The following is a 27311-nucleotide window of genomic DNA, read 5'->3' as shown; positions in this document are numbered from 1 at the left end:
GAGAGAGCAGAGAGGTAGAGGAGGGATGGGGAAAAGGTAGAGGGGAGGGATAGAGCGCAGAGAGGTAGAGGAGGGGAGGGGAGAAGAGCAGAGAGGTAGATGAGGGGAGGGGGAGAGAGCAGAGAGTTAGAGGAGTTGAGGGGGAGAGAGAGGAAAGATGGGAATGGAATAGATAGAAAGAAGAATGAGAGTGTGACAGAGAGAGAGAAAAACAGACACAGAGAGAGAGACAGAGATGAGAGACACGGAGAGAGACAGAGAGAGAAAGAGAGATAGAGAGACAGAGAGACAGAGATAGACACAGAGAGAGACACAGAGACACAGACAATGAGAGAGACACAGACAACGAGAGAGACACAGAGAACGAGAGAGACACAGACAACGAGAGAGACACAGAGAGAGCGAAAGATAAAAAGGACAGAGAAACGGGCAGATAAAGAGGGGGAAGATAAAAGAAGAGGGCAGCAGAGGGAGGATACAGGAGATATAAAGTTAGAATGGACAGGGGTCAGAACTGAGAACATTGCTTTAGATTCATGACTAATGGTGACACATTTTTTGGCCTTAATTATAATAATTGGAAGTGTATTAATGTACTGCACAAACTGAAGTTCAAGTGATCAATGTAATTTACTAATTGTTGTCCACCGTTGTGAAGAAATTTGTCTAAATTACAAAAGGGACAAGGAAGACAACAGTCAACAGAGAACGTTTGAAGAATAACAAATAAGTAAGAAGTTATACTGTATACTCTAATTCCCTGGGAGAGACTGAACAAGTGGAACAAGAGTCTTGGCAAAGAGAAAGGGAAAAGAAAGAGAAAGAGGGGGGCAGAAGGAGAGAGAGAGATGGGGGCAGAAGGAGAGAGTGAGAGAGAGAGCGAGAGAGGGTGGGGGCAGAAGGAGTGAGAGAGAGGGGGGCAGAAGGAGAGAGAGAGAGGGGGGCAGAAGGAGCGAGCGAAAGGGAATGAAGGGGAGGAACAAGAGACCTTTTAAGGCTACAGAGCACTGAAACATATCCATTTTTAGTCAGGAGGAACCAGGGGAAGTGAATACTAACCAGTCTGAATGGACTCGTTAAGTGGATATTAAAACATGACGACATTAAAATGTTTGAGAGCCACTGATATAGAGCATTCCTACTGTCTGTGTTGTGCTGTGGGGATATGTGTGTGTGCCAAGACCCCCAGAAAGAACTAGCAGCCACACATAGTACAGTACAGTAATACGCTGTGCCCCAAATGGCACGCTATTCCCCATATAGTTCACTATTGGTCCGTAGAGTTCTGGTCAAAAGTAGTGCACTATGTAGGGAATAGGGTGCCATTTGGGCCATAGATTCCGATAGGCCTACTGTACAACATACTGTATGGAAGGGTGTGTGATGTAGCTATACATTGCCATGGTAACACCTCTTTAAGCCAACTGTGTATAATATGTTTAGGGCCTGCCAGCCATAGTTCAATAGAAGACTTGTTGTAAACATTCATTATAGCAATCTATGCATTCATAATGAGTGACATAATCACACAGGTGGGTCACATACAGTGCTATCTAAAGGAAGATGATGACTTAACTTCTTATCCTCAACCTGAGATACTATGAACCCTAATGACTGGTCTCTCTCACACAGCTCTACCCATAAACCTCAGACCTCAGAGAGTCTGCTGTATCTGTGGTCCTGTTTTAGGGACTCCCTGTCAACGCCCCAGTCAGACAGAAAATAACCACCAAAACACACAGAGCGATGAGACGACCCCAGCCAGATCGATAGGAAGACGACCCCAGCCAGATCAATAGGAAGACGACCCCAGCCAGATCGATAGGAAGATGACCCCAGCCAGATTGACAGGAAGACGACCCCAGCCAGATTAACAAGAAGACGACCCCAGCCAGATATACAGGAAGACGACCCCAGCCAGATCTACAGCAAGACGACCCCAGCCAGATCTACAGAAAGACGACCCCAGCCAGATCGATAGGAAGACGACCCCAGCCAGATCGATAGGAAGACGACCCCAGCCAGATCTACAGGAAGACGACCCCAGCCAGATCTACAGGAAGACGACCCCAGCCTGATCGATAGGAAGACGACCCCAGCCTGATCGATAGGAAGACGACCCCAGCCAGATCGATAGGAAGACGACCCCAGCCAGATCGATAGGAAGACGACCCCAGCTAGATCGATAGGAGGACGACCCCAGCCTGATCGATAGGAAGACGACCCCAGCCAGATCGATAGGAAGACGACCCCAGCCAGATCGATAGGAAGACGACCCCAGCCAGATCGATAGGAAGACGACCCCAGCCAGATCGATAGGAAGACGACCCCAGCCTGATCGATAGGAAGACGACCCCAGCCAGATCGATAGGAAGACGACCCCAGCCAGATCGATAGGAAGACGACCCCAGCCAGATCGATAGGAAGACGACCCCAGCCAGATCGATAGGAAGACGACCCCAGCCAGATCGATAGGAAGACGACCCCAGCCAGATCGATAGGAAGACGACCCCAGCCAGATAAATAGGAAGACGACTCCAGCCAGATCAACAGGAAGACAACACCAGAGCCAAATAAATGAGATAGCTACTGAAAGAGTGAAGTGTCAGCAACAGACATGGCCTCGACTAGGCAAAGAGTTATCAGGAGTTATCACGGCCAACTGCTTAATTACCCAAAGCCTCCGCAGCAGATCTTATCATGACCACAAAAGCCTGGACTTATCAGACACGAACGCTTCTCACACACATGGTGATAGATAAATAAACATTAACAAACACACATGCAGATATTCACAGACCGCAGGCGGCTGGTGAGTGTAGGACGTCTCATAATGATGGCTGAAATGTAGTGGTATCAAACACATGGTTTTACCATTCCAGTCATTCCGCTCTAACAATTACTATGAGCCTGTCCTACCCAGTTAAGATGCCACTAGCCACCTGTGCCACAGACACATCACACACACTTACACATTGAAAAACAAATGGATGCACGTGTAACCAATGTGAAATGGCTAACTAGTTAGCGGGGTGCTCGCTAATAGCATTTCAATTGGTGACGTCACTTGCTCTAAGACCTTGAAGTAGTTGTTCCCCTTGCTCTGCAAGGGCCGTGGCTTTTGTGAAGCGATGAGTAACGATGCTTCGTGGGAGACAGTTCTTGATGTGTGCAGAGGGTCCCTGGTTCGGGGCGAGGAGAGGGACGGAAGCTATGCTGTTACACACGGACAAAGCTTTCGCAGATACTCAAGCAGATGTTGAACTGCATGTTAGTACTGTGGTGTTAGCCATGACTGCTATGATATAGTAGCCTACTGTTGTAAGGAGATCACAATGGGGAGGAGGAAGAGATCAGGACAGTTGGGGCTGACCAGAGCAGAGAGGGGAGAGGGGGGCACACTGAGGGAGAGGGACAAGGAGAGTGTTTGGTTATCTAGGAACAGAATTACTGTCCTCCACCCAAAACCCTGTGTGTTACTGTTTTTTTAATCACTTCGGTACTATTTTCACAAGTATGTGGTAAAATATCTTAGTACAAAACTGAAAACAACAATCAACAATCAAAATCCCTCCGTAACATTTCCACCAAACCTAATCAGTGTTTCATCTATAAATACCTTGCATATGAAGTAATTGTCTTTTACAATGCAATGCTCACAATACTTTTCACATAATTCTCTTCTCATTTATTTAAATACATTTGACAATCAAATAATCCAACTGCGCTGACTCACTAAACCGTTTGGTAAACTTATAGGTTTTTAACTGGTTTGTCTACTATATATTGAGAACTACATAAATAAAATGTGTGTTTGTAAATTATAAACGTCTAAATGACATGTATGATACATGATAACCATACATAATGACTACTGGTTATTGCTAATGGATTTCACATAGTGGTAACCACAATTAGGGTGAACACTTGTAATTTCTTCAATTGGCGTCAATTCGCCAAGAAACCCGTTAAGTCTGCAGGATATGGACTATGCTTTACCATTACATCTACAGTAAATGACATTTTGTAATGCATGTAAATTCACAAAACATGTTACACTATTTTTCCAGTATGATCTATTGACAGTAGACTCTGTTCTACCCTCAGAAGACCCCATGGTGGCGGCCGTGTGCTGACTGACCAGCAGGAGTGGGCTGTGGTGGAAATGGTGAGGGCCAGGAATGACATACGTCTGTCTGAAAGAAAGCAGGACGTTGAGGAGAATGATGACACCTTTGCCAATGTGGCACCCATCAGCCTGCCAACACCTTTTGAAGAGGCACCAGCTATCTATGAAACACATTTACCTGGTGCCTTTTGAGAGAAACAACGACCGGGTGAAACAATTGCAGGCTGAGTATGTTCAGTTCCAGCACTATATACTGTATTACTGTTACTATTAATGCACATGCTACTTCACAATATCATATCGGAACTATACTGCAAAAACAACTACCCAAAATATATTTTTAGAGGGTGATGGTACTTGATAATGCTGTGAACCATCACAAGTATATCTTCGTTGATGAAGCAGGCTTCAATCTGGCAATAACTCGGCACCATGGATGGAACCTCATCGGCCAACGGGCGACCGTCCAAGCGCCTGGACAACGGGGGGAAACATCTCCATGTGCACAGCTATCTCTGAATAGTATGGTAGGACGTAGGCCATTACTTGGATCCTACAACGCTGCACACCTCATTGTGTTCTCAATGAAATTGAGCAGACATGTCAAAGTGAAGGGGTCATCTATAGTATGTAATTGTGTGGGACAATGTCAGGTTCCACCATGCAGAGGTGGTTCAGGCATGGTTTCGGACCCATCACCAATTTGTAACCCTGTACCTGCCCTCATACTCCCCTTTCCTCAACCCTATTGGAGATTTGTTTTCAGCATGGAGGTGGAAGGTGTACGATCGCCATCCCTATGAGCGTGTCACCCTCCTTCTGGCCATGGATGAGGCATGCGACGACATCAATGCAGACTATTGTCAAGCTTGGATTCGCCATGCCAAAAGGTTTTTCCCGCGGTGGATGAACAATGAGGACATTCACTTTGATGTGATTGAGAATTTAAGGCCAAATGCTTAAGACGGGCTTGATGAAAATGAATGCGTGTTAGAACTGTAGTGCATAAAATGTGGTGAGTAGTTGACTCAAAGAAAGAGAGAAAGGCAATAGTTAAACAGTTTTGAACAAATTTATTTTTTCAAAAATGAAGAAGCGAGAGAGAAAGAGAGAGAGAGCAAACCCTGTCTATATATATTTTTTTTTTTCCACTTTCACTCACTTAGCTAGTGAATGCAGCTAGCTAGTTTAGCCTACTCAAACACCCGTCTCAGAGAGGGATGTTATGTTAGCTAGCTGGCTATGGCTGTCCAACACTGGAACTCTTCCATGTCAACATAAGCTTTAGTTTTATTAATTTATTGCCACGAGGCCCGCCGGTGTAACTGCTAAACTACTTGCTGACTGTACAATATACTGCATGATTGTAGCAGGTTTACTTATGTGTTAGTTCTAGTAGCTATGTTAACTATAACGTTACTAACATCGTTAGCTAATATGGTGACAACGATGTAGGCTGTGTGTAGCGGTTAGTTGTCATGATATGAAGGTTTTGCATTATCTTCCTTTAGACATCAGACAGCTGATGTGTTGTGCATTGAAGTCAACAAGTGAAGGGAAATTCTGAGAGGAGGAGAGAGCGTAGATGCGAGAAGGAGTTATACAACAATCAAAGGGATCACGCTATTTGTATGTGTCTGCTTTGAAAGTGAACTGTGTTTGCGTGAGATCAGGGGTGTATTCATTCTGCCGATTCTGATGAAAAACGTTTCTTAAACGGAAGCAAATGGAACGAAACAGGGATAAGTATATCTGAATATATCCAATAGAAGCTCTCGTTTGCAACTGTTGGACTAATGATTACACCCTAGACAGCAAATCACTTCCTCATTTACTCAAATGTTTCCTTTACTTTGGTAGTTAACTGTAGAACAGAGCTATCGCTCGAGCCGCAGCAAAATGGAATATAACGTTGCGAATAAGTTCAGAATGACACAATTTAGGTGTACAACATCTAAAGCCCTGCATCACTATACTGAGAGCTTTGCCGTTTGAAATTACGTATCTGGGTGTTTTTGGAGCTTTGTTCATGTTTTTTCAGGGCCCTCATTATTCATAACGAAGATGAAGTGATTTGCTGTTTGGGGTAAGTTTTCAAAAACAAGTGAAATCACAAAAAGGCATCAGGACCCTTCTATAACATGCCATACATTTTCCCCAAAAAATTATATTTCTTTGTAAAAAAAGAAAACTTACTTTAAATGCTGCACCATGCTGTACTGAAAGCAAGGTCTATTTTTGCCATGGCTGTGTTTATTTAACTTCCAAATGTTTCTCTCAAAGGAGAGGAAGAGAGGGGGAAACACATCCGGTTAGACCGGACATCTATAGGCTCCCCTTTACTAACTCTGCTCCTATCTGACCCATAGGTCTCCACCACACTCATCCACCACTCCAGGCAGGCTACAGCAAACACTCAAAGTCTTTGAAAGATGTGTACCAGTATTTGAGCCCAGGTGTGTTATTTAGCCTACAGGATGGACCAGATCAGAGGTCAGTAGGAATAGACTGGAGTTAGACTGGATTAGAGAAACAGCCACAGGATACTTTGCATGAGTGTGAAAATAAATATGATATGGATACATGAATGGTGGCAGACGCCAACCAGACACTCGCCTTTGCATCGCAAGTACACACACACACACACACACACACACACACACACACACACACACACACACACACACACAAACACACACACACACACACACTAAGCACACTAAGCACACTAAGCACACTAAGCGCACTAAGCACACTAAGCACTAAGCGCACTAAGCGCACTAAGCGCACTAAGCGCACTAAGCGCACTAAGCGCACTAAGCGCACTAAGCGCACTAAGCGCACTAAGCGCACTAAGCACACTAAGCACTAAGCACTAAGCACACTAAGCACACTAAGCACTAAGCACACTAAGCACACTAAGCACACTAAGCACACTAAGCACACTAAGCACACTAAGCACACTAAGCACTAAGCACTAAGCACACTAAGCACACTAAGCACACTAAGCACACTAAGCACACTAAGCACACTAAGCACACTAAGCACACTAAGCACACTAAGCACACTAAAAACACTAAGCACACTAAGCACTAAGCACACTAAGCACTAAGCACACTAAGCACACTAAGCACACTAAGCACACTAAGCACACTAAGCACACTAAGCACTAAGCACACTAAGCACTAAGCACACTAAGCACTAAGCACACTAAGCACACTAAGCACACTAAGCACACTAAGCACTAAGCACACTAAGCGCACTAAGCGCACTAAGCGCACTAAGCGCACTAAGCGCACTAAGCGCACTAAGCGCACTAAGCGCACTAAGCGCACTAAGCGCACTAAGCGCACTAAGCGCACTAAGCGCACTAAGCGCACTAAGCACACTAAGCACACTAAGCACTAAGCACACACACTAAGCACACTAAGCACACTAAGCACACTAAGCACACTAAGCACACTAAGCACTAAGCACACACACTAAGCACACTAAGCACACTAAGCACACTAAGCACACTAAGCACACTAAGCACTAAGCACACTAAGCACACTAAGCACACTAAGCACACTAAGCACACTAAGCACACTAAGCACACTAAGCACTAAGCACACTAAGCACACTAAGCACACTAAGCGCACTAAGCACTAAGCACACACACTAAGCACACTAAGCACTAAGCACACTAAGCACACTAAGCACACACACTAAGCACACTAAGCACACTAAGCACACTAAGCACACTAAGCACACTAAGCACACTAAGCACACACACTAAGCACACTAAGCACTAAGCACACTAAGCACTAAGCACACACACTAAGCACACTAAGCACACTAAGCACACTAAGCACTAAGCACACTAAGCACACTAAGCACACTAAGCACACTAAGCACACTAAGCACACTAAGCACACTAAGCACTAAGCACACTAAGCACTAAGCACACTAAGCACACTAAGCACACTAAGCGCACTAAGCACACTAAGCACACTAAGCACTAAGCACACACACTAAGCGCACTAAGCACACACACTAAGCGCACTAAGCACTAAGCACACACACTAAGCACACTAAGCACACACACACTAAGCACACTAAGCACACTAAGCACACTAAGCACACTAAGCACACTAGGCACACTAAGCACACTAAGCACACTAAGCACACTAAGCACACACACTAAGCACACACACTAAGCACACTAAGCACACACACTAAGCACACTAAGCACACTAAGCACTAAGCACACTAAGCACACTAAGCACACTAAGCACACTAAGCACACTAAGCACACTAAGCACACTAAGCACACTAAGCACACACACTAAGCACACTAAGCACACACACTAAGCACACACACTAAGCACACTAAGCACACACACTAAGCACACTAAGCACACACATACTAAGCACACTAAGCACACTAAGCACACTAAGCACACTAAGCACACTAAGCACACTAAGCACTAAGCACACTAAGCACACTAAGCACTAAGCACACTAAGCGCACTAAGCGCACTAAGCGCACTAAGCGCACTAAGCGCACTAAGCGCACTAAGCACACTAAGCACACTAAGCACTAAGCACTAAGCACACTAAGCACACTAAGCACACTAAGCACACTAAGCACACTAAGCACTAAGCACACACACTAAGCACACTAAGCACACTAAGCACACTAAGCACACTAAGCACACTAAGCACACTAAGCACACTAAGCACTAAGCACACTAAGCACACTAAGCACACTAAGCACACTAAGCACACTAAGCACACTAAGCACACTAAGCACTAAGCACACTAAGCACACTAAGCACACTAAGCGCACTAAGCACTAAGCACACACACTAAGCACACTAAGCACTAAGCACACTAAGCACACTAAGCACACGCACTAAGCACACTAAGCACACTAAGCACACTAAGCACACTAAGCACACTAAGCACACTAAGCACACACACTAAGCACACTAAGCACTAAGCACACTAAGCACTAAGCACACACACTAAGCACACTAAGCACACTAAGCACTAAGCACACTAAGCACACTAAGCACACTAAGCACACTAAGCACACTAAGCACACTAAGCACACTAAGCACTAAGCACACTAAGCACTAAGCACACTAAGCACACTAAGCACACTAAGCGCACTAAGCACACTAAGCACACTAAGCACTAAGCACACACACTAAGCGCACTAAGCACACACACTAAGCGCACTAAGCACTAAGCACACACACTAAGCACACTAAGCACACACACACTAAGCACACTAAGCACACTAAGCACACTAAGCACACTAAGCACACTAAGCACACTAAGCACACTAGGCACACTAAGCACACTAGGCACACTAAGCACACTAAGCACACTAAGCACACTAAGCACACACACTAAGCACACACACTAAGCACACTAAGCACACACACTAAGCACACTAAGCACACTAAGCACTAAGCACACTAAGCACACTAAGCACACTAAGCACACTAAGCACACTAAGCACACTAAGCACACTAAGCACACTAAGCACACTAAGCACACACACTAAGCACACTAAGCACACACACTAAGCACACACACTAAGCACACTAAGCACACACACTAAGCACACTAAGCACACATACTAAGCACACTAAGCACACTAAGCACACTAAGCACACTAAGCACACTAAGCACACTAAGCACTAAGCACACTAAGCACACTAAGCACTAAGCACACTAAGCGCACTAAGCGCACTAAGCGCACTAAGCGCACTAAGCGCACTAAGCACACTAAGCACTAAGCACTAAGCACACTAAGCACACTAAGCACACTAAGCACACTAAGCACACTAAGCACTAAGCACTAAGCACTAAGCACACTAAGCACACTAAGCACACTAAGCACACTAAAAACACTAAGCACTAAGCACACTAAGCACACTAAGCACTAAGCACACTAAGCACACTAAGCACACTAAGCACACTAAGCACACTAAGCACACTAAGCACTAAGCACACTAAGCACACTAAGCACACTAAGCACACTAAGCACTAAGCACTAAGCACACTAAGCACACTAAGCACTAAGCACACTAAGCACACTAAGCACACTAAGCACACTAAGCACACTAAGCACACTAAGCACTAAGCACACTAAGCACTAAGCACACTAAGCACACTAAGCGCACTAAGCACACTAAGCACACTAAGCACACTAAGCGCACTAAGCACTAAGCACACTAAGCACACTAAGCGCACTAAGCGCACTAAGCGGACTAAGCGCACTAAGCGCACTAAGCGCACTAAGCGCACTAAGCGCACTAAGCGCACTAAGCGCACTAAGCGCACTAAGCGCACTAAGCGCACTAAGCACACTAAGCACACTAAGCACTAAGCACACACACTAAGCACACTAAGCACACTAAGCACACTAAGCACTAAGCACACACACTAAGCACACTAAGCACACTAAGCACACTAAGCACACTAAGCACACACACTAAGCACACTAAGCACACTAAGCACACTAAGCACACTAAGCACACTAAGCACACACACTAAGCACACTAAGCACTAAGCACACACACTAAGCACACTAAGCACACTAAGCACACTAAGCACTAAGCACACTAAGCACACTAAGCACACTAAGCACACTAAGCACACTAAGCACTAAGCACACTAAGCACACTAAGCACACTAAGCACACTAAGCACACTAAGCACACTAAGCACACTAAGCAGACTAAGCACTAAGCACACTAAGCACTAAGCACACTAAGCACACTAAGCACACTAAGCGCACTAAGCACACTAAGCACACTAAGCACTAAGCACACACACTAAGCGCACTAAGCACACACACTAAGCACACTAAGCACTAAGCACACACACTAAGCACACTAAGCACACTAAGCACACTAAGCACACTAAGCACACTAAGCACACTAAGCACACTAAGCACACTAAGCACACACACTAAGCACACACACTAAGCACACTAAGCACACACACTAAGCACACTAAGCACACTAAGCACACTAAGCACACTAAGCACACTAAGCACACTAAGCACACTAAGCACACTAAGCACACTAAGCACACTAAGCACACACACTAAGCACACTAAGCACACACACTAAGCACACACACTAAGCACACTAAGCACACACACTAAGCACACTAAGCACACACATACTAAGCACACTAAGCACACTAAGCACACTAAGCACACTAAGCACACTAAGCACACTAAGCACACTAAGCACACTAAGCACACTAAGCACACACACTAAGCACACACACTAAGCACACTAAGCACACACACTAAGCACACTAAGCACACACACTAAGCACACTAAGCACACACATACTAAGCACACTAAGCACACTAAGCACACTAAGCACACTAAGCACACTAAGCACACTAAGCACACTAAGCACACTAAGCACTAAGCACACTAAGCACACTAAGCACACTAAGCACACTAAGCACTAAGCACACTAAGCACACTAAGCACTAAGCACACTAAGCACTAAGCACACTAAGCACACTAAGCACACTAAGCACACTAAGCACACTAAGCACACTAAGCACACTAAGCACACTAAGCACACTAAGCACACTAAGCACTAAGCACACTAAGCACACTAAGCACACTAAGCACACTAAGCACACTAAGCACTAAGCACACTATGCACACTAAGCACACTAAGCACACTAAGCACACTAAGCACACTAAGCACACTAAGCACACTAAGCACACTAAGCACACTAAGCACACTAAGCACACTAAGCACACTAAGCACTAAGCACACTAAGCACACTAAGCACACTAAGCACACTAAGCACACTAAGCGCACTAAGCACACTAAGCGCACTAAGCACACTAAGCGCACTAAGCACACTAAGCGCACACACTAAGCACACACACTAAGCACACACACTAAGCACACTAAGCACACACACTAAGCACACTAAGCACACACACTAAGCACACTAAGCACACTAAGCACACTAAGCACACTAAGCACACTAAGCACACTAAGCACACTAAGCACACTAAGCACACTAAGCACACTAAGCACACTAAGCACACTAAGCACACACACTAAGCACACTAAGCACTAAGCACACACACTAAGCACACTAAGCACACTAAGCACACTAAGCACACTAAGCACACTAAGCACACTAAGCACACTAAGCACTAAGCACACTAAGCACTAAGCACACACACTAAGCACACTAAGCACACACACACTAAGCACACTAAGCACACTAAGCACACTAAGCACACTAAGCACACTAAGCACACTAAGCACACTAAGCACACTAAGCACACTAAGCACACTAAGCACTAAGCACAGAAGCACAGACCCTCTCTGAGAAACAATCCATGGTGGGGGTGTGAGAAACCGTTCTGGCAGATAGGTGAGGAATTCTACCTCCCTTCATCACGGAAACTGTCCTCGAGCCCTCACCCTCAGCCCACTACCTCCTCTGTTATTTTCAGCTACTGTACATCCCCCAGACAGGAAAACCATCCATACCATACATACAAAAGTGATCAGGACTTGAATAGTCCATCTCGTAACACAAAAAGCCTAACGCTAATAATGAAGATCGCTCAATGCAATTATTTAGTCCAATTGAAAAGCTACAGGTGAGAAGAAGACAATGTATAAGTCAAATCAAAGAGTTAGGGGTCTGTGAGATAGCCTGGCATTGTCGTTCTACATATTCTTGTGTTAGAAAGAGGTTATCAGGTGTATTTGTGTACTAGACATGATTTTGTAGATCAAAGTTCCTGCACACTTGGGCAGTTAAAGGAATTTCTGTCCCAATTATCTTTCATTTCAGCCGTCTTACTCAGTGGGTGGTGTGGAGACACTGTTGGAGAGCTTGTGTGTGGAGACACACACACACACACACACACACACACACACACACACACACACACACACACACACACACACACACACACACACACACACACACACACACACACACACACTATGGGGCCTGGGCCAAATAAACTGTCAACTGTATGTCATGCTGCTATTCAAGAGCCAAATTGTCTTCAGTCTTAATCTGTATCACAGACCAACCTACAGGTATTCTGCTATCAATAGAACAGAGTATAGTAGTAGTAGTAAGGTGGTACTAAAACAGAACCAAAAAGACTAGAATGAGATATTCCACTAGGTCTATGCTCTAGATATAACCTAGTGGAATATCTCATTTTGGTCTTTTTAGATCTATTTCGAGTGATTTATCAATAAGGTCAACTATATTTCTGCTCTGGCATATAGAAATATATTTTCTAGAAACAAGAACAAAACCCTGAATAATTTTACTTTTTTTTTTACCTTCAGTTAAGAACAAATTCTTATTTACAATGAAGGCCTACCAAAAGGCAAAAGGCCTCCTGCGGAGACATGGGACTGGGATTAAAATAAATAAATAAATACAATATAAATATAGGACAAAACACACGTCACAACAAGAGAGACAATTCAACACTACATAAAGAGAGACCTAAGACAACAACATAGCAAGTGTCATGACGTTGGCCTGGGGTTAGGTTTATGACAGTTATAAATACCTCTCCCCCCCTTTTTCCTCTCTCTACCCTACTGATGTGACATTTGAAAATCCCTTGGTTAACATAGAGATTCTGGGAACATCAGAAGGTGGGGGGAAATTAACCATATTTTGGTAATCCGACCAGTTGAACATATGGGTTGGTACTTAATGAATATGATGTCAGTTCGGTTGTCATCTGAGACATTCTCATTAATGATAGGATGACAAACTCTACCGTGGAAAGTCTACACATTAGAGTTATCAGATTCACATGGAATTGTTGGGCAATTGAAATGTTTGAATATAAAATTATTGGTGAAAAGATTAAATGTAATTTTAGCTTCCAAATGAGAGATTTGGGTTTTCATAAGATTAGGGCTCTGCTCAATCAGTGGCCCGCCCCTGTGAAGAAACATGGGTTATAAACTATGAAAACACACCCTTCTCCCTCCACTAAATAAAGCCTTGACGAAAATGTAACCTCCTGTTTCGGGTACATTAGGATGATGTTCCGATGTCAGAATGGTTCAGATAATAAATACAGAACGAAGCCAACCTCAGCGTGAGCTTTGGTTGCGAATGGTAGGAACTTTGAACTCTTATTCCCTACAGAAGTGATACCTCCTAGCCGTTGAGTTAGCAACAGCAGCTGCAAACGTGGGCTAGGAAAGAACACACATAGTATCCCGTCTACCACTCAATGACGTTACTACAACGCATCCAATTTACCAGCAGAGACATTCTTCAAAGGACAAAGGACTCTGTTGGGCAACACGGCCTTCCATCTACCACCAACCTATTGAAACGCAGCTCAGAGTAAATATTTATGGCATTTTCCTTTTCCAAATGGGCGGTAATTTAGAATGCATAAGATACTGTATTTACGAGAGCATGGCTTCTCCCTTTGTTCCTTAAGTCTTCCCGCTCTTTCACTCGAACCCAGCCCCCTTTTCTTTTGTGTAACCAGCTGCCATATCTGTTCCGTCCGCTAGGAATGTTTTCCTTTATGACGTCATTTGTAATCAAGGTATGATTCGTTCTGTGTATATGTAATTCTGTGTGATTAGTTAGGTATTTAGTAAATAAATAATTAAACCCAATTTTGTATTGCTGATTCAACTTGTTAGCCAGGGTTCGTGAAGATAACCAAGAATTTACAACTTTCGGATGAGACTGAAATAAGGTCACGATTAATATTGACTGCTATTGATGTAAAATATTACTGGGTCTTCAAGAGTTAATTCAGAAGATAACTGCTCTATAAATATTATTTCGTGGTGCCAGGACTTTCTAGTTAATTACATCTACATGATTAGCTCAATCAGGTAATATTAATTACAGAGAAAGGATTTTATGGAATAGCATGTTATGTCACTTAATCCGGCATAGCCAAAGACACGACACAAGGCAGCAACACATGACAACACAGCATGGTAGCAACACAACATAACAACAACATGGTAGCAACACAACATGGTAGCAGCACAAAACATGGTACAAACATTATTGGGCACAGTCAACAGCACAAAGGTCAAGAAGGTAGAGACAACAGTACATCACACAAAGCAGTCACAACTGTCAGTAAGTGTCCATGATTGAGTCTTTGAATGAAGAGATTGAGAAAAAACAGTCCAGTTTGAGTGTTTGTTGCAGCTCGTTCCAGTCACTAGCAGCGAACTGAAAAGACGAGCGACCCAGGGATGTGTGCGCTTTGGGGACCTTTAACAGAATGTGACTGGCAGAACGGGTGTTGTATATGGAGGATGAGGGCTGCAGTAGATATCTAAGATAGGAGGGAGTGAGGCCTAAGAAGGTTTTATAAATAAGCATCAACCAGTGGGTCTTGCGACGTGTATACAGCGATGACCAGTTTACAGAGGAGTATAGAGTGCAGTGATGTGTCCTATAAAGATCGTCTAGCCGCTCGAGGGCACCCTTACCTGCCTATCTATATATTATGTCTCCGTAATCTAGCATGGGTAGGATGGTCTTCTGAATCAGGGTTAGTTTGGCAGCTGGGGTGAAAGAGGAGCAATTTTGATAGAGGAAACCAAGTCTAGATTTAACTTTAGCCTGCAGCTTTGATATGTGCTGAGAGAAGGACAGTGCACCGTCTAGCCATACTCCCAAGTACTTGTATGAGGTGACTACCTCAAACTCTAAACCCTCAGAGGTAGTAGCAGGAGCGGAAGAGATACTCTGAATGATCGGCTATGAAAAGCCAACTAACATTTACTCCTGAGGTGCTGACCTGTTGCACCCTCGACAACCACTGTGATTATTATTATTTGACCCTGCTGGTCATCTATGAACATTTGAACATCTTGGCCATGTTCTGTTATAATCTCCACCCGTCACAGCCAGAAGAGGACTGGCCACCCATCATAGCCTGGTTCCTCTCTAGGTTTCTTCCTAGGTTCTGGCCTTTCTAGGGAGTTTTTCCTAGCCACCATGCTTCTACACCTGCATTGCTTGCTGTTTGGTGTTTTAGGCTGGGTTTCTGTACAGCACTTTGTGACATCAGCTGATGTAAGAAGGGCTTTATAAATACATTTGATTGATTGATTGATAGTAACACCGGCTTTGTTTTGGAGGTGTTCAGAACAAGGTTAAGGGTAGAGAAAGCTTGTTGGACACTAAGAAAGCTTTGTTGTAGTGCGTTTAATACAAAATCCGGGGAGGGGCCAGCTGAGTATAAGACTGTATCGTCTGCATATAAATGGATGAGAGAGCTTCCTACTGCCTGAGTTATGTTGTTGATATAAATTGAGAAGAGCGTGGGGCCTAGGATTGGGGTACTCCCTTGGTGACAGGCAGTGGCTGAGACAGCAGATGTTCTGACTTTATACACTGCACTCTTTTGAGAGGTAGTTAGCAAACCAGGCCAAAGACCCCTCAGAGACACCAATACTCCTTAGCCGGCCCACAAGAATGGAATGGTCTACCGTATGAAAATCTTTGGCCAAGTCTATAAAAATAGCAACACAATATTGCTTAGAATGAATGGCAATAGTGACATCATTGAGGACCTTTAAGGTTGCAGTGACACATCCATAACCTGAGCAGAAACCAGATTGCATACCAGAGAGAGTACTATAGGCATCAAGAAAACCAGTTCAGTTGATTATTGACATGTTTTTTCAACACTTTTGATTAACAGGGCACAACCAGTGCTGCTATAGCATTAGGTTAGAGTGATGCACAGCTGAACGTTGATTATCTTCTGTAAGGTTTATACAGCATTGGGTCTCTAATGCCTATCAAACACATACGCCCCAGTCTGAATGAACATACTCGGCTTGGCCTGTGCAGTATATTGGTTAACTAAATATTAGCTGGGATGTTATTTTAGTTTAGCCTGAATTAGTTAACTAAACCATAACTGCGATGTTACTGTAGTTTAGCCAGTACTGGTTAACTAAATCCTAGCTGGGGGTGTTACTGTAGTTTAGCCCGTACTGGTTAACTAAATCCTAACTGGGATGTTACTGTAGTTTAGCCTGTACTGGTTAACTAAATCCTAACTGGGATGTTACTGTAGTTTAGCCTGTACTGGTTAACTAAATCCTAACTGGGATGTTACTGTAGTTTAGCCCGTACTGGTTAACTAAATCCTAACTGGGATGTTACTGTAGTTTAGCCCGTACTGGTTAACTACATCCTAACTGGGATGTTACTGTAGTTTAGCCTGTATTAGTTAACTAAATCCTAACTGGGATGTTACTGTAGTTTAGCCTGTATTAGTTAACTAAACCCTAACTGGGATGTTACTGTAGTTTAGCCCGTACTGGTTAACTAAATCCTAGCTGGGATGTTACTGTAGTTTAGCCTGTACTGGTTAACTAAATCCTAACTGGGATGTTACTGTAGTTTAGCCTGTACTGGTTAATTAAATCCTAGCTGGGATGTTACTGTAGTTTAGCCTGTATTAATGAACTAAATCCTAGCTGGGATGTTACTGTAGTTTAGCCTGTACTGGTTAACTAAATCCTAGCTGGGATGTTACTGTAGTTTATCCTGTACTGGTTAACTAAATCCTAGCTGGGATGTTACTGTAGTTTATCCTGTATTAATGAACTAAATCCTAACTGGGATGTTACTGTAGTTTATCCTGTACTGGTTAACTAAATCCTAGCTGGGATGTTACTGTAGTTTATCCTGTATTAATGAACTAAATCCTAACTGGGATGTTACTGTAGTTTAGCCTGTACTGGTTAACTAAATCCTAGCTGGGATGTTACTGTAGTTTATCCTGTACTGGTTAACTAAATCCTAGCTGGGATGTTACTGTAGTTTAGCCTGTATTAGTTAACTAAATCCTAGCTGGGATGTTACTGTAGTTTAGCCTGTATTAATGAACTAAATCCTAACTGGGATGTTACTGTAGTTTAGCCTGTACTGGTTAACTAAATCCTAACTGGGATGTTACTGTAGTTTAGCCTGTACTGGTTAACTAAATCCTAACTGGGATGCTACTGTAGTTTAGCCTGTATTAGTTAACTAAATCCTAGCTGGGGTGTTACTGTAGTTTAGCCTGTATTAATGAACTAAATCCTAGCTGGGGTGTTACTGTAGTTTAGCCTGTATTAGTTAACTAAATCCTAGCTGGGATGTTACTGTAGTTTAGCCTGTATTAATGAACTAAATCCTAGCTGGGATGTTACTGTAGTTTAGCCTGTATTAGTTAACTAAATCCTAGCTGGGGGTGTTACTGTAGTTTAGCCCGTACTGGTTAACTAAATCCTAACTGGGATGTTACTGTAGTTTAGCCTGTACTGGTTAACTAAATCCTAGCTGGGATGTTACTGTAGTTTAGCCTGTATTAGTTAACTAAACCCTAACTGGGATGTTACTGTAGTTTAGCCCGTACTGGTTAACTAAATCCTAGCTGGGGTGTTACTGTAGTTTAGCCCGTACTGGTTAACTAAATCCTAACTGGGATGTTACTGTAGTTTAGCCTGTACTGGTTAACTAAATCCTAGCTGGGATGTTACTGTAGTTTAGCCTGTATTAATGAACTAAACCCTAACTGGGATGTTACTGTAGTTTAGCCTGTATTAATGAACTAAACCCTAACTGGGATGTTACTGTAGTTTAGCCTGTATTAGTTAACTAAATCCTAGCTGGGATGTTACTGTAGTTTAGCCTGTATTAGTTAACTAAATCCTAGCTGGGATGTTACTGTAGTTTAGCCTGTACTGGTTAACTAAATCCTAGCTGGGATGTTACTGTAGTTTAGCCTGTATTAATGAACTAAACCCTAACTGGGATGTTACTGTAGTTTAGCCTGTATTAATGAACTAAACCCTAACTGGGATGTTACTGTAGTTTAGCCTGTATTAATGAACTAAATCCTAACTGGGGTGTTACTGTAGTTTAGCCTGTACTGGTTAACTAAATCCTAGCTGGGATGTTACTGTAGTTTATCCTGTACTGGTTAACTAAATCCTAGCTGGGATGTTACTGTAGTTTATCCTGTATTAATGAACTAAATCCTAACTGGGATGTTACTGTAGTTTATCCTGTACTGGTTAACTAAATCCTAGCTGGGATGTTACTGTAGTTTATCCTGTATTAATGAACTAAATCCTAACTGGGATGTTACTGTAGTTTAGCCTGTACTGGTTAACTAAATCCTAGCTGGGGTGTTACTGTAGTTTAGCCCGTACTGGTTAACTAAATCCTAACTGGGATGTTACTGTAGTTTAGCCTGTACTGGTTAACTAAATCCTAGCTGGGATGTTACTGTAGTTTAGCCTGTATTAATGAACTAAACCCTAACTGGGATGTTACTGTAGTTTAGCCTGTATTAATGAACTAAACCCTAACTGGGATGTTACTGTAGTTTAGCCTGTATTAGTTAACTAAATCCTAGCTGGGATGTTACTGTAGTTTAGCCTGTATTAGTTAACTAAATCCTAGCTGGGATGTTACTGTAGTTTAGCCTGTACTGGTTAACTAAATCCTAGCTGGGATGTTACTGTAGTTTAGCCTGTATTAATGAACTAAACCCTAACTGGGATGTTACTGTAGTTTAGCCTGTATTAATGAACTAAACCCTAACTGGGATGTTACTGTAGTTTAGCCTGTATTAATGAACTAAATCCTAACTGGGGTGTTACTGTAGTTTAGCCTGTACTGGTTAACTAAATCCTAACTGGGATGTTACTGTAGTTTAGCCTGTACTGGTTAACTAAATCCTAGCTGGGATGTTACTGTAGTTTAGCCGGCATTACTATCTGTATAACTATCACCAAGCTTCTGAACTATTACATGTAGTTCACTACTCCTCAACACTGGGAGAGCAGAAGGAGAGGAACAGATGGAGGAAGGAAGGAGAAGAGGAGGAGAGTTGCTGGGGATTTGAATGTGTTGTTCCCATCTAGCCCTTGTAGAGGTAACCCATCCTACCCCTGTCCCTAGCCCCAAAAGGCCCACTGTTACCCAATATTGTGCAATGTTTCCCAACATTGCCAAATGTGCAGTGTTGTTTTGCAGGGTGATGTGCAACCATATGTAGCTGTTGCTTTTCTTCTGCTGCTTGTTTGATAAGATGCAAGACTCTTTAATTTCATGAAGGCGATAGCTACATTAAACCAAATGAATGGGTTCCCAAAACTCTCCATGGATAATGTGGGTCTGTCTGTGGTACAACCAGAAAGGTCACGTCATCAGATCAAAGTGTTTGAAGGAGTGATCACTGTTTGGACAGAGAGATGTAAAGAAAGGGAGTGAGAGGGGAGAGGTAGAGACAGAGATATACAGTGCCTAAGGAAAGTACTCAGACCCCTTGACTTTTTCCACATTTTGTTACCTTACAGTCTTATTCTAAAATTCGTTTTTTCACCCCTCAATCTACACACATTTACCCATACTGACGAAGCAAAAACAGGTTTTTAGAAATTGTTGCTAATTTATAACAAATAAAAAACTTAAATATCACATAAGTATTCAGACCCTTTAGTCAATACTTTGTTGAAGCACCTTTGGCAGCGATTATAGTATTGAGTCTTCTTGGGTATGACGCTACAAGCTTGCCACACCTGTATTTGGGGAGTTTCTCCCATTCTTCTCTGCAGATCCTCTCAAGCTCTGCCAGGCTGGATGGGGAGCATTGCTGGACAGCTATTTTCAGGTCTCTCCAGAGATGTTCGATTGGGTTCAAGTCCGGGGTCTGGCTGGGCCACTGAAAGACATTCAGAGACTTGTCCCGAAGCCACTCCTGCGTTGTCTTGGCTGTGTGCTTAAGGTCATTGTCCTGTTGGAAGGTGAACCATCGCCCCAGTCTGAGGTCCTGAGCGCTCTGGAGTAGGTTTTCATCAAGGATCTCTCTGTACTTTGATCCATTCATCTTTTCATCATCCTGACTGCTGCTGAAAAACATCCCCACAGCATGATGCTGCCACCACCATGCTTCCCCGTAGGGATGGTGCCAGGTTTCCTCCAGACGTGACGCTTGGCATTCTTGGTTTCATCAGACCAGAGTCTTTAGATGGCTTTTGGCAAACTCCAAGCGGGCTGTCATGTGCCTTTTACTGAGGAGTGGCTTCTGTCTGGCCACTCTACCATAAAGGCCTGATTGGTGGAGTGCTGCAAAGATGGTTGTCCTTCTGGAAGGTTCTCCCATCTGCACAGAGGAACTCTGGAGATCTGTCAGAGTGACCATCGGGTTCTTGGTCACCTCCCTGACCAAGGCCCTTCTCCCCCGATTGCTCAGGTTGGCCAGGCGGCCAGATCTAGAAAGAGTCTTGGTGGTTCCAAGCTTCTTCCATTTAAGAATGATGGAGGCCACTGTTCTTGGGGACCTTCAATGCTGCAGAATTTTTTTGCACCCTTCCCCAGATCTGTGCTTTGACATAATCCTGTCTCGGAGCTCTACGGACAATTACTTCAACCTCATGGCTTGGTTTTTGCTCTGACATGCACTGTCAGCTGTGAGACCTTATATAGACAGGCGTGTGCCTTTCCAAATCATGTCCACATCAATTGAATTTACCACAGATGGACTCCAATCAAGTTGTAGAAACATTTCAAGGATGATCAATGGAAACAGGATGCACCTGAGCTCAATTTTGAGTCTCATAGCAAAGGGTCTGAATACTTATTTAAAGAATGTATTTCTGTTTTAGGGGTCTGAATGTACTGTACAGGGAGAAAAGAGAGGAAGAGGTTAGAGACACGTACCATAAGTTGCAGTTCTCTTTGTATGTTTGTCCTGAGAGGAATTTGTGGCTGTTTCTTTCACAGGTGCCTGGAAGGAAACAAAGGGAGGAAATTCAAAAAGATGCTGACAGCCGATAGGATCACATTAATGATAACTTTTTGGTCCAGTTGTGGCGGAATATCTGAGAGGCTGACTCATACAGATTACTCCACTATATCTTCTCACAACACTCCCATGTATACACACACACACTCTACACTACACTACAGAGACACACTCTACATTACACACTACAAACACACACACTTTTTAAAATGTAATTTTAGTAGTGAGTGGATACATTTTCATAGACAAAAACACACACAGACACACACAGACACACACAGACACACACTCCACACTATAGACACAGACGCAGACACTCCAAACAGACACACTGTACACTCCAGGCACAGACACACACTCTACACTCCAGACACAGACACACACTCTACACTCCAGACACAGACACACACACTCCAGGCACAGACACACACTCTACACTCCAGACACAGACACATACACTCCAGGCACAGACACACACTCTACAGTCCAGACACAGACACACACTCTACACTCCAGACACAGACACACACTCTACACTCCAGACACAGACACACACTCTACACTCCAGACACAGACACATACACTCCAGGCACAGACACACACTCTACAGTCCAGACACAGACACACACTCTAAACTCCAGGCACAGACACACACTCTACACTCCAGACACAGACACACACTACACTCCAGACACAGACACACACTACACTCCAGACACAGACACACACTCTACACTCCAGACACAGACAAATACACTCCAGGCACAGACACACACTCTACACTCCAGACACATACACTCCAGGCACAGACCCACACTCCACACTATAGACACAGACCCACACTCTACACTCCAGACACAGACACACACTCTACACTCCAGACACAGACTCCACACTCCAGACACACACTCTACACTCCAGACACACACTCTACACTCCAGACACACACTCTACACTCCAGACACAGACACACACTCCACACTCCAGACACAGACACACACTCCACACTCCACACTCCAGACACACACTCCACACTCCAGACACAGACACACACTCTACAGTCCAGACACAGACACACGCTCTACAGTCCAGACACAGACACACACTCCACACTCCAGACACAGACACACACTCTACACTCCAGACACAGACACACACTCTACAGTCCAGACACAGACACACGCTCTACAGTCCAGACACAGACACACACTCTACACTCCAGACACAGACACACACTCCAGACACAGACACACACTCCACACTCCAGACACAGACACACACTCCACACTCCAGACACAGACACACACTCTACAGTCCAGACACAGACACACACTCTACACTCCAGACACAGACACACACTCTACAGTCCAGACAGACACACACTCTACACTCCAGACACAGACACACACTCTACAGTCCAGACACAGACACACACTCTACACTCCAGACACAGACACACACTCTACACTCCAGACACAGACTCCACACTCCAGACACAGGCACACACTCTACAGTCCAGACACAGACACAGACTCTACACTCCAGACACAGACTCTACACTCCAGACACAGACTCTACACTCCAGACACAGACTCTACACTCCAGACACAGACACACACTCTACACTCCAGACACAGACACACACTTCACACTCCAGACACACAAAGGCACGCAGGCATGAGGGGCACACACGGGCATGCTGAAACGCTAGCGGGAGAGGGAAAGCACCCAAGCTACCAGCCTGGCTGTGAGGTGTGTAGTGAGAGAGTTAACAGTAACATCCTGGCTGTGAGGTGTGTAGTGAGAGAGTTAACAGTAACACCCTGGCTGTGAGGTGTGTAGTGAGAGAGTTAACAGTAACATCCTGGCTGTGAGGTGTGTAGTGAGAGAGTTAACAGTAACATCCTGGCTGTGAGGTGTGTAGTGAGAGAGTTAACAGTAACACCCTGGCTGTGAGGTGTGTAGTGAGAGAGTTAACAGTAACATCCTGTCTGTGAGGTGTAGTGAGAGAGTTAACAGTAACACCCTGGCTGTGAGGTGTGTAGTGAGAGAGTTAACAGTAACACCCTGTCTGTGAGGTGTGTAGTGAGAGAGTTAACAGTAACATCCTGGCTGTGAGGTGTGTAGTGAGAGAGTTAACAGTAACATCCTGGCTGTGAGGTGTGTAGTGAGAGAGTTAACAGTAACATCCTGGCTGTGAGGTGTGTAGTGAGAGAGTTAACAGTAACATCCTGTCTGTGAGGTGTGTAGTGAGAGAGTTAACAGTAACACCCTGGCTGTGAGGTGTGTAGTGAGAGAGTTAACAGTAACACCCTGGCTGTGAGGTGTAGTGAGAGAGTTAACAGTAACACCCTGGCTGTGAGGTGTGTAGTGAGAGAGTTAACAGTAACACCCTGGCTGTGAGGTGTGTAGTGAGAGAGTTAACAGTAACATCCTGGCTGTGAGGTGTGTAGTGAGAGAGTTAACAGTAACATCCTGGCTGTGAGGTGTGTAGTGAGAGAGTTAACAGTAACATCCTGGCTGTGAGGTGTGTAGTGAGAGAGTTAACAGTAACATCCTGGCTGTGAGGTGTGTAGTGAGAGAGTTAACAGTAACATCCTGGCTGTGAGGTGTGTAGTGAGAGAGTTAACAGTAACATCCTGTCTGTGAGGTGTGTAGTGAGAGAGTTAACAGTAACACCCTGGCTGTGAGGTGTGTAGTGAGAGAGTTAACAGTAACACCCTGGCTGTGAGGTGTAGTGAGAGAGTTAACAGTAACACCCTGGCTGTGAGGTGTGTAGTGAGAGAGTTAACAGTAACATCCTGGCTGTGAGGTGTGTAGTGAGAGAGTTAACAGTAACACCCTGGCTGTGAGGTGTAGTGAGAGAGTTAACAGTAACATCCTGGCTGTGAGGTGTGTAGTGAGAGAGTTAACAGTAACATCCTGGCTGTGAGGTGTGTAGTGAGAGAGTTAACAGTAACATCCTGGCTGTGAGGTGTGTAGTGAGAGAGTTAACAGTAACATCCTGGCTGTGAGGTGTGTAGTGAGAGAGTTAACAGTAACACCCTGGCTGTGAGGTGTGTAGTGAGAGAGTTAACAGTAACACCCTGGCTGTGAGGTGTGTAGTGAGAGAGTTAACAGTAACACCCTGGCTGTGAGGTGTGTAGTGAGAGAGTTAACAGTAACACCCTGGCTGTGAGGTGTGTAGTGAGAGAGTTAACAGTAACACCCTGGCTGTGAGGTGTGTAGTGAGAGAGTTAACAGTAACATCCTGGCTGTGAGGTGTGTAGTGAGAGAGTTAACAGTAACACCCTGGCTGTGAGGTGTGTAGTGAGAGAGTTAACAGTAACATCCTGGCTGTGAGGTGTGTAGTGAGAGAGTTAACAGTAACACCCTGGCTGTGAGGTGTGTAGTGAGAGAGTTAACAGTAACACCCTGGCTGTGAGGTGTAGTGAGAGAGTTAACAGTAACACCCTGGCTGTGAGGTGTGTAGTGAGAGAGTTAACAGTAACACCCTGGCTGTGAGGTGTGTAGTGAGAGAGTTAACAGTAACATCCTGGCTGTGAGGTGTGTAGTGAGAGAGTTAACAGTAACATCCTGGCTGTGAGGTGTGTAGTGAGAGAGTTAACAGTAACATCCTGGCTGTGAGGTGTGTAGTGAGAGAGTTAACAGTAACACCCTGGCTGTGAGGTGTAGTGAGAGAGTTAACAGTAACACCCTGGCTGTGAGGTGTGTAGTGAGAGAGTTAACAGTAACACCCTGGCTGTGAGGTGTGTAGTGAGAGAGTTAACAGTAACATCCTGGCTGTGAGGTGTGTAGTGAGAGAGTTAACAGTAACATCCTGGCTGTGAGGTGTGTAGTGAGAGAGTTAACAGTAACATCCTGGCTGTGAGGTGTGTAGTGAGAGAGTTAACAGTAACATCCTGGCTGTGAGGTGTGTAGTGAGAGAGTTAACAGTAACATCCTGGCTGTGAGGTGTGTAGTGAGAGAGTTAACAGTAACATCCTGTCTGTGAGGTGTGTAGTGAGAGAGTTAACAGTAACACCCTGGCTGTGAGGTGTGTAGTGAGAGAGTTAACAGTAACACCCTGGCTGTGAGGTGTAGTGAGAGAGTTAACAGTAACACCCTGGCTGTGAGGTGTGTAGTGAGAGAGTTAACAGTAACATCCTGGCTGTGAGGTGTGTAGTGAGAGAGTTAACAGTAACACCCTGGCTGTGAGGTGTAGTGAGAGAGTTAACAGTAACATCCTGGCTGTGAGGTGTGTAGTGAGAGAGTTAACAGTAACATCCTGGCTGTGAGGTGTGTAGTGAGAGAGTTAACAGTAACATCCTGGCTGTGAGGTGTGTAGTGAGAGAGTTAACAGTAACATCCTGGCTGTGAGGTGTGTAGTGAGAGAGTTAACAGTAACACCCTGGCTGTGAGGTGTGTAGTGAGAGAGTTAACAGTAACACCCTGGCTGTGAGGTGTGTAGTGAGAGAGTTAACAGTAACACCCTGGCTGTGAGGTGTGTAGTGAGAGAGTTAACAGTAACACCCTGGCTGTGAGGTGTGTAGTGAGAGAGTTAACAGTAACACCCTGGCTGTGAGGTGTGTAGTGAGAGAGTTAACAGTAACATCCTGGCTGTGAGGTGTGTAGTGAGAGAGTTAACAGTAACACCCTGGCTGTGAGGTGTGTAGTGAGAGAGTTAACAGTAACATCCTGTCTGTGAGGTGTGTAGTGAGAGAGTTAACAGTAACACCCTGGCTGTGAGGTGTGTAGTGAGAGAGTTAACAGTAACACCCTGGCTGTGAGGTGTAGTGAGAGAGTTAACAGTAACACCCTGGCTGTGAGGTGTGTAGTGAGAGAGTTAACAGTAACACCCTGGCTGTGAGGTGTGTAGTGAGAGAGTTAACAGTAACATCCTGGCTGTGAGGTGTGTAGTGAGAGAGTTAACAGTAACATCCTGGCTGTGAGGTGTGTAGTGAGAGAGTTAACAGTAACATCCTGGCTGTGAGGTGTGTAGTGAGAGAGTTAACAGTAACATCCTGGCTGTGAGGTGTGTAGTGAGAGAGTTAACAGTAACATCCTGGCTGTGAGGTGTGTAGTGAGAGAGTTAACAGTAACATCCTGTCTGTGAGGTGTGTAGTGAGAGAGTTAACAGTAACACCCTGGCTGTGAGGTGTGTAGTGAGAGAGTTAACAGTAACACCCTGGCTGTGAGGTGTAGTGAGAGAGTTAACAGTAACACCCTGGCTGTGAGGTGTGTAGTGAGAGAGTTAACAGTAACATCCTGGCTGTGAGGTGTGTAGTGAGAGAGTTAACAGTAACACCCTGGCTGTGAGGTGTAGTGAGAGAGTTAACAGTAACATCCTGGCTG

At 44.3% G+C, this 27311-nt stretch overlaps 1 protein-coding gene across 2 annotated transcripts in view; it reads right to left on the bottom strand.

The window, feature by feature from the left end:
- LOC129830866 (tubulointerstitial nephritis antigen-like) overlaps positions 1-27311 on the bottom strand; it is a 77296-nt gene that overhangs the window by 34624 nt on the left and 15361 nt on the right. For both annotated transcript variants that reach the window (XM_055893676.1, XM_055893675.1), the window contains exon 3: positions 21893-21959. In XM_055893676.1, coding sequence (XP_055749651.1) covers positions 21893-21959 — 67 coding nt within the window. The remainder of the gene's footprint in view (positions 1-21892; positions 21960-27311) is intronic.

The sequence above is a fragment of the Salvelinus fontinalis genome, chromosome 32, assembly GCF_029448725.1.
Source record: "Salvelinus fontinalis isolate EN_2023a chromosome 32, ASM2944872v1, whole genome shotgun sequence".
Classification (NCBI taxonomy): domain Eukaryota; kingdom Metazoa; phylum Chordata; class Actinopteri; order Salmoniformes; family Salmonidae; genus Salvelinus; species Salvelinus fontinalis.
The sequence above is the reverse complement of the archived record's forward strand: the minus strand, read 5'-3'. Positions and strand labels throughout refer to the sequence as shown.